Below are 8,588 nucleotides of genomic sequence, written 5' to 3'. Positions count from 1 at the left end.
GTCCAGTTGAGCCCTGAGACCGGAAGTGTCGGACCTGGACCCGTTTTATGGTCATTTAGAGGAAATAAAAGCTCTAATGAACCTTTTCTGCTCCGTTTAACCAGCAGCTGAAGCCACGGCGTTATGACGCAGACTGTTGCTAGGCAACGCTCGAGTGTCGACTCGTGTCCAATCAGCGATTGCGAAACGTGTCACGTGTGTGAAAGAGGCCAATCCCCGAGGAGCTAGCTGTTGTAGTTTGGCTAGCTTGTTGTCTAACGGCTTTTAGCTGCAAAGGTTTACGGTAAGTGGCGCTTCGTTGTCAGCTGGTAACTAGTTTATTCTGCCTTTATCTGACAACTAAAGTCAAATAAGTTCAAATCACCGCAGTTGGTTAGTTGGACTTTGCTGTTTTTGGTCTTTTTGAAATATATTTTCCAATATTTTTTAGTTTTCTGTGACACAACACACGTTAAATGTAGTAAAGATGTATTTTCCTTTAATTTTGAACTATTTCTCACTGTTCGGTGAATCTGGTCCAGTTTGAGCTCCTGATGCTTCCATTAAAAAGCAGCAGCTGTTTTATTATTATTCTATTCAGGCAGCAGCTCTAGTTCTAATCTTTACCCACATTTATTCTCTCTTGTTTTCATTCGTTGATGTTTTAAGTTTTCAGTCATGAACGCCCACAGCATCTCATTTAGATTTAAATCCAGACTTTGACTAGGCCACTCACCGTCAGCCGGTGATTTCTGCCCTTTTCCCCAGAGAAAAGCCATGAGAAACGGGTCCGGTTCCCCCCCGGTGCACGTGCACGTGAGTGATGCCACGCCGGTGCACGTGCACGTGAAGAGCCAGAGGAGCCAGAGGACGAGTCCTGGCAGGACGCCTCAGGTCAGCCGACGCCTCCCTCCGTTCTCCATGTCCCAGCGTCTCCTCCTGCTGCAGAACCGTCAGAGGGAGGTTCTGCTGACCTCCCTCTGACGGTTCTGGGAGGTCCAGCTGACTCCTCTCTACTCTGATCCAGTAAACGTCTGTGAGGCGCTGGTTCTGCAAAGAGAACTTCTGGCTGAGCTGCTGGACTGACTTGTTCTGTGTTCTGAATAAAGTTCTAGCTCCTCTCGGTTCTGTCCTCTCTCCAGGGGAAGACGAAGGTGGACCAGGCGACGCTTCGGCCCACAGCGAAGGTCAGAACCCGGGTTCCTTGGATCCCACCAGGAACGGCTGCCTACAAGTGGGAGGTTAGAACCGTCACGGCAGAACCGCCTCAGATCCAGTCTGTCCCGTTCCTCAGACTCTGATTTCTTTAAGGGGCCGACTCACTGCCTGGAGATAAGACCGCCAGAACCAGAACCAGAACCGGAGCGCTCCCAGTCGGTGCTACGACTCTCAGATCTCACATCAGAGGAAGAGGAGGTTCTCCAGAACCGGATCAGCCAGTATGAGAGGAAGATCGAGAACTTAATGACTGAAGTCAGCTCTCTGAGGACGGAGGTAGGTTCTCACCTGGTTCCCCTCGGTTCCTCTCTGCTCACATGGAAACTGAGTTTGGTTCTTTAAATCCTGATTCTCATCTGGTCCAAATAAACCCAGAAAGTCTCAACAATCTATTTTAGAACCAGTTTAACAGAGTTCTGCAGCAACGATCCCAAGAACACAGCAGCTCCTCCTGAAAGCGTCACCCGGTTCTCACCTGTTCTCACCTGTTCACTTCCTGTTCTCACCTGTTCTCCCTCGTCAGAAGGCACCTCCTGTAGGAGGTTCCACGTGTTCTCCAATCAGAGTCCATCTTCTTTTAGGAAGAACTGTGGAAAGCCTTCCGTTGTTCCCAGATTAGAACCAGAACCGGGTCTGACTGGGTTTTTCTCGCTCCAGTCATCTCCGGGAATCTGTTCCCAGAGAACGTTCCCAGTTCTCAGGGAGCTGCTTCCCAGGAACATGTGGAGTCCGATGGTTCTGGAACCGAAAGGTTCTGGGTCAGGACTCAGATCAGTTCTGCCTCTGATCGTTGGAACAGAAACCCAGGATGTTCTGCTCTGCAGGTGGAGCTGCGGAGGAAGGAGCAGCTGGAGGAGGAGGAGGAGGTCCGTCTGCGTGGGTCCATGGAGAAGATGCAGGAGGAGGACGCCCACCACAGGTTCTCCTGAGGCTGAACGTTCTTATTTAGGTTTTTTGTTAATTAATGAATTAAAAACAGTTTTTCTGAATTAACGGATGAATTCTGATTTTTGAGTCGTTCTGATGGTCCATCAGCTGCAGGTTGGAGGATCTTCTCTCCAAACATCCAGAATCAGATTATTTTAGATTTTTTTCTCCTTTAGCATCAGTTGTTTATTTTTTGAGAACCGAACGGTACCGGGTCCAGTTCTGGCCTTTGGTTCTGATAACTCTGCTCTGTGAGTCAGACTATGGAGAGTCTCTGTGTTTAGCTCCAGCGGTTCTGGCCGGTGGCGCCCTCCTGTGGCCAGAACCTGCAGAATCCAGATGTTCCTCAGGTGCTGAAGGTCCAGATCAGGATGACGGTTTTCAGAACCTTCTGTCAGGTTCTGATCCGGGCCTCCTTACATCAGGGATTCTCAGCTCCTGACAGGATGTTCTGGCGGTCCATTCAGGGGTTCTGTGCCGGTTCTGCGTCAGAGCCGTGTAGTCTCAGCTGGTACCGGTCCTGCTGGGTCATCTGCTGCCGCTGGTCTAGCTGAGGCTCTGGTTCTGATCCGGCAGCCGGGTCCAGAACTATTGAAATGACAGACAAATGTTCTTGAATGGTTTCTAATGCTCCTGCTTGGTTCTGGTGTTTCCAGAGAGGGCGGTTCTGCTCCGGATCCGAAGGTTCTGCTCCAGAAGCTGTGGGAGGCTGAGGCTGACGGAACCGCTGCTGCTCAGCAGGTCTCTGCGCTCAGAGACTCAGTGTCCAAACTCTGCAGAACGGTGAGCGCCCCCCCAGTCTCTGCATGAAACCCGCTCAGGTTCTGCTCAGGTTCTGCTGACCCGTTTGTGTTCTGCGGTCCAGAAGACGGCGTCTTCAGGTTTAGCCCAGCAGAAGGATCTGCTGCTGCAGAAACTGGAGACGTTTGAGGCGACGAACCGAAGTCTGCGGCAGCTCCTCAGGGAGCAGCGGGAGTTCTGGGTAGGACCAAAAGTTTTCATACCCCACAAACTGTTTGTCCGGTTCCTTCAGTCCGGTTAATCGGACCCATAGAAACCAAAAAGCTGCATTTATTTAACCAGGAGCAGCCGGTTCTGCTCAGAGGTTCTGTAGAGAACATTACAGAACAACCAGGGAGAAAGTTCTGGCCTAGTCAAAGTCCAGACCCGAGTCCAACTGGGGATCTGTGAGGAAAACATGTGGAAAAGTTCCTGGGGTGTAAATAGAGATGTTCTGGACTCGTTCAGAACCAGAACCCGGTGTTTGTGCTTTGGTTCTGAGCAGGCGGAGTCCGTCGGACCGTCGGAGCAGAAGAAGGTTCTACTGAAGAGGCTCGCCGACACCGAGGCGGAGAACGCTGTGAGTCTAAGCAGGAGAACGTCTGAACGCCGTGTGCTGCTCGGTCCGATCAGGTCCGGTCCGGTCCGGTCCGGTCCGGTTCTGAGCTGCAGCGCCGCTCAAGTTCTGAGAGAAACTCTTTGATCGTGAAGAGCTGAAATTCTTTAAATACTTTGATGGTTTAAAGAGTTCTGGACATAGACATAATTTCAGAGTAGAACCCGCATTGACCGCTGTCACCTATAGGCGCTGACGGGATTTAGGGCCGCCATCTTGGGGAGGTCGACAGCTCAGCTCAGTGTAATGTGTTGACCAGGCACAGAATACATTTTAATCAACTATAACCTGTTGAATGTTGAACAAATGTTCACGTTTTGTTTGCTTAAAGCTTTAAAACTATAGATATCATAACAAATGGTCCAGTGCGTTTAAATAATCTTAGTGGGGTTAAAAGAAATAGAATATTTTGACAGGATGTATGTTTCAAAACACAGACACTTATACATTTTTATAAGTCTTTTATTACTATATAAACAAACACATTTGTATATATATATATATATATATATATATATATATATATATATATATATATATATATATATATATATATATGCTGTTTATTCACTAATATCTAACAAAGCTCTGATTCCTTCACAGAGCAGATGCAGTCACAAAGACGTGTAGACCTGTATCTCTCTACCTATTATTAGAAAAATCACATTATAATCAAAAATATAAACAATATTTTTTCATCATGCTTGTGAAAAGTTATCCCTCGAACCCTGACGTAGATAGTCCCTCGATTTAAAGAAAAATAAACCGCCCAGTGCTGAGGCATCATTAGTGTGTTCAGCTTGAATCAGCAGGTTGACCGCCCCAAGATGGCGGTCGTAATTCCTGCGCAGCGACAGTCAATGTGGGGTCTACTCTTATATTATGTGTATGGTTCTGAACGGTTCTCGGTTCTCCTGGTTTCCTGTGTGTGTGACTTTGACAGCACCTTGCTGAGAAGCTCCAGGAGAAGGACCGAGAACTTCAGCAGCTCTCCCAGCTGCTGGACTCTGAGAAGGTATCAGAACCACTGCTAAAGCGCTCCAGACTGGGACTGGACCCGGTTCTGACTGGGCTCTGTTGGCCCGCAGGAGAACGCCAGGAGCTCGGCAGAGTTCTCCAGGAGCGTGGAGCGGACCAGAGCTCGTCTGCAGAACCAGCTGCGCAGCAAAGAAGCCGAGAACAACCGGCTCAGCGTGCAGATAAAGGTCCGTCACTCACGGTTCTCCTGTCCTAGAACCCAGCCTGAACCCAGCCGTGTGCCTCCAGAACCTGGAGCGGGCGGCCAATCAGCAGCGGGCACAGCTGGGTCACGTGACGCAGCGGCTGAGCGGCCTGAAGCAGGAGGCGCTGGAGGGACGGGAGGCGCTGCGGCGAGCCTCCAGGGCGGAGGAGCAGCGGGCGCAGCGCAGCGAGGACGCCGCGGGTCAGCTCAGCGTCCAGCTGCTGCAGACGGTGGGTCCGAGGTTCTGCAGGTTCTGCAGGTTCTGCTGCAGGCAAGAACCCAGATAACGGTACCGTGTCCTGCAGGAGGAGCAGGCGGCCGAAGCCGTGGCGGCGGCGGACGTCTGGCGGCGCCGCCACGCCGAGGAGGCGGAGGAGACGAGGCGGCTGGAGGCGGAACTGTCTCTGCTGAACAGGTACCGGTACCAGAACACGCCGTGGGTTCTGCCGCCTCACCGTCTGGTTCTGGGTTCCTCCTGAACCTGTCCTGTTCCACCAGCCGCATGGCGGAGCTGACCGAGCAGCTGCAGGGCGTGCAGGAGGCGGGGCGGTCGGACCGGGAGGCGCTGCTGGGTCGGCTGCAGGGAGCCGCCGAGGAGAACGCCGCCGCCAAGCTGGAGAACCAGAACCTGAAGGTAGGCGGGTCGGTTCGGTCCGGGTCGGTCCGGGTCGGTCCGGTTCTGCTGCTGTGAGGCGGCGCTGAACCTGCGTGTTTTCCAGGCGGCGGCGTCTGCGGCGGAGGAGAAGCTGAGCTCGACCCAAACGGAGCTGCAGCGGGTCCGGGCCTCCGTGGGTCAGTACCAGGCGCTGCTGGACGGCTACAAGGTCCAGGTACCGGTACCGGCACCAGAACCTCCCTGATACCAGACCCCAGCACTCAGCATGTCTCCCTCACAGGTGGAGAAGACCCGGGCCGAGGCGGACCGGTACCGGTCCCTGGTGGACCGGGCGGAACACGAGGCCCGGTCGGTGCGGGCCGGGCTGGAGGGGGAGATGGAGGAGGTCCGCGGGGAGCTTCTGGGTCGGCTTTCAGAACTCCAGGTTCTGCCTGAGGTTCTGCGGCGCTGCCAGCAGCAGCTGCAGGAGGCCGAGGAGCAGAACCGGTACCAGGAGAGACGGACGGAGGAACTCAGAACCAACCTGACGGAGCTCCGGCTGAAGGTCCAGCAGGTTTACCCACGAAGTTCTGCTGGTCGGGTTCTCCAGAACATCCAGAACCGCTGCGTGAAACCAGCTGGCAGCCAGAGTCCAAAGAGAACCTCTGACGGTTCTGGAGAACTGTCGACCCAGCTGACTGTTCTACTGATGGTTCTGTTGTTTGTGTCAGATGGAGACCCAGGGACACCAATCGGACCTGCTCACACAGAAGAACAAGGTTCTGATGGAGGAGAACCGGCAGCTGCAGCTCAGAGCCGATTCTTTGGACAGGTCGGTTCCTCACATTCCAGATCGGGTCCGGTTCCGACTGAGTTCTAAGTTCTGTTCCCTCTCTGGTCACCCATCAGGAAGCTGGAGGAGGTGTCGGGTCAGAACTCGGACCTTCTAGCAGTCGTCTCCACGCGGGACCAGAACATCCGCAGCAATCAGCGCCTCCTGGAGGAGAAGAACCGAGAATGTTCTCTGCTGAGCCGCCAGCTGGACCAGGCGCTGGACCACGCTCGCCAGCAGGTGGCGCCGCCGCCGCCAGAACCTCAGAACACGCTGTGAAGGCGCTGCTCACAGCAGGCGCAGCAGAACCTACCTCTGTAGAACCTCCTTCAGCAGAATCTCCCTCAGCAGAACCTCCCCAGTAGAACCTCCTTTAATAGAACCTTCTTTAGCATCCTTTAGAAACTCCTCCAGTAGAACCTCCCTCAACAGAACCTCCCTCAATAGAACCTCCTTCAGTAGAATCTTCCTCAGTAGAACCTCCTTCAGTAGAACCTCCCTCTGTAGAACCTCCCTCAGTAGAACCTCCCTCAGTAGAACCTCCATCAGTAGAACCTCCTTCAGTAGAACATCCTCCAGTAGAACCTCCCCCAATAGAACCTCCCTCAGAAGACCTCCTTTAGTAGAACCTTCTTTTATGTTCCTTTGGCTCATCGAGGTTTGTAGACGTTCTTTTCAGCAGAGCTGCCTGAAGGTTCCTCTCCTTCAGTTCCGTTAGGGCCAGGTCTTGGACTTGGACTAGGCCGTTGGAGAACCTTGGTTTTACCGGCCTCACATTCCCTCTAGAACCCTTTGGTCTAGTATAGAAACGTAGGAAATTAGAACAAATCAAGCATAAAACTGGCATTAGATCGTTTCTAAATTCCTTGAAGAACCTTTTAGCCAGACTGAGCAGCTGCTGCCCTTCCTGGCGTCGTGCTACCAACCGTCTGATTCTTCTGGTTCTGGAGGAGCGGTTCTACGCTGGGTGCACTTACGTTTCAGCGTGTTCTGTCTGCAGATCTCAGAGAGCAGAGAACGCGCCGCCACCAAGGAGCGCTCGGCCCAGTCCAGGCTGGTAGAACTGGAGACCCAGCTGAGCAGAACCGCCTCAGAAACGGACCGTCTGCGCCGCAGCGCCGAGGAGGTGAGGTCACCGCCGCTCCCCGCCGCTCGGTTCCCCCGGCGGTTCCGTAACGTGTCGCTGATCCGCAGGCGGAGAGGCGGAACCGGAGCCGGCTGCAGGACCTCAGGGACCGGCTGGAGCAGTCGGACGGAACCAACCGCAGCCTGCAGAACTACGTCCAGTTCCTCAAAGCGTCCTACGCCGGCGTGCTGGGCGACGTGGCCCTCAGCGCCGCCCTGCGGCCCCCCTCCCCCCTCTGATGTCATCAGAACCCGCCCGGTTCTCTCACCTGGACCGGAACTGGAGACGGAGCGTCTCGTCAGGTGACCTCTGGTCATCCAGCGCCGCCTCAGAAGCTCAGAATCTGAAATAGCAGAACGTGGAGGAGGCTGGTTCTTCTGGTTCTTCTGGTTCTTCCGGTTCTTCTGGTTCTTCTGGTTCTTCCGGTTCTTCTGGTTCCTCAGGTTCCTCCGGTTCCTCTGGTTCCTCTGGTTCCTCCCGTGGCGTCTGGTAGAACGGTGGCTGGGACCGGCCTGTCTCTGTCAGCCCGGGTCAGAACCTGCTGCCCTCTGATCCACTGGAATCCAAGCTTTCTCTCCACCACCATGTTTAACGTTCCTAACGTTCCTAACGTTCCTAACATTCCTAACATTCCTAGTCCTCATGTGGGTAAATCTGAGTCTATATGCTGCAGAACGTCTCATACGACTGAGAACAAACAGAACAAACAGTTTTCAGGCTGTTCAGACAAATCAGGAGAAGCTCAGCAGCTTCTATGAGTCTAAGGAGACGCGTTTTCTCTTCCAATATAACGTTTTATACCGTTTTCTACCGTTTTCTACTGTTTTCTACTGCTGAAGAGCTTTTTTACATTTGTTCTGTTAGTTTTTTGAGAACACGTCTAAATAAATGCTGCATTCATTAAGATCTGAAGACTCTGTTGTGATTGTCCTCCAGGAGGATCCAGCTGCTCTGCATCAACAGAACCAGCCCGCACAGAAAACACCTTTGTTAGGCTTTCCTGAAACAGGAACTCAGCTCAACATTTGTTTTGAATTTTTCACATTCCTGCACAAGTCAGATGTTTGAATTATCTCATGATCAGATGACCTCTTGCCCGCGTGTCTGGATAATGTTCCCAATGGTTCTCACCGAGCAGCAAACAGAATTTACGACGTCCTTCAGAACGCAGGAAAACTGCCTCTGCTGACGCGCCCTGCTTCACTAATGATACAAAACAATAATAATGTATAAACTGCAAATATTGGAAGTGTGAACCCTGAAATGCACAACCATGCCGGGATAAAATGTGCT

General features: G+C 52.8%; 1 protein-coding gene across 4 annotated transcripts; it reads left to right on the top strand.

Annotated features, from left to right (window-relative positions):
* Nucleotides 1–8,201, top strand: odf2a (outer dense fiber of sperm tails 2a). 4 transcript variants are annotated; one of them, XM_036139953.1, is made up of 19 exons: nucleotides 1–283; nucleotides 748–873; nucleotides 1,122–1,220; nucleotides 1,291–1,473; nucleotides 2,022–2,116; nucleotides 2,781–2,907; nucleotides 2,993–3,106; nucleotides 3,410–3,484; nucleotides 4,464–4,535; nucleotides 4,609–4,725; nucleotides 4,787–4,972; nucleotides 5,048–5,157; nucleotides 5,241–5,376; nucleotides 5,462–5,572; nucleotides 5,639–6,169; nucleotides 6,247–6,409; nucleotides 7,170–7,295; nucleotides 7,364–7,666; nucleotides 7,739–8,201. In XM_036139953.1, the coding sequence occupies exons 2-18, from the start codon at nucleotides 757–759 to the stop codon at nucleotides 7,645–7,647; spliced, it is 2,646 nt and encodes an 881-aa protein (XP_035995846.1). In that variant the 5' UTR covers nucleotides 1–283; nucleotides 748–756; the 3' UTR covers nucleotides 7,648–7,666; nucleotides 7,739–8,201. The 4 variants fall into 4 exon arrangements, with proteins under 4 accessions (XP_035995846.1, XP_035995844.1, XP_035995845.1 ...); XM_036139951.1 differs by having other exon boundaries at nucleotides 2–283; nucleotides 2,990–3,106; XM_036139952.1 differs by having other exon boundaries at nucleotides 2–283; nucleotides 722–873; nucleotides 2,990–3,106.
* The last annotated feature ends 387 nt before the right edge of the window (nucleotides 8,202–8,588 follow it).

Source organism: Fundulus heteroclitus, chromosome 8 (genome assembly GCF_011125445.2).
Source record: "Fundulus heteroclitus isolate FHET01 chromosome 8, MU-UCD_Fhet_4.1, whole genome shotgun sequence".
In the NCBI taxonomy this organism is placed as follows: domain Eukaryota; kingdom Metazoa; phylum Chordata; class Actinopteri; order Cyprinodontiformes; family Fundulidae; genus Fundulus; species Fundulus heteroclitus.
The sequence above is the reverse complement of the archived record's forward strand: the minus strand, read 5'-3'. Positions and strand labels throughout refer to the sequence as shown.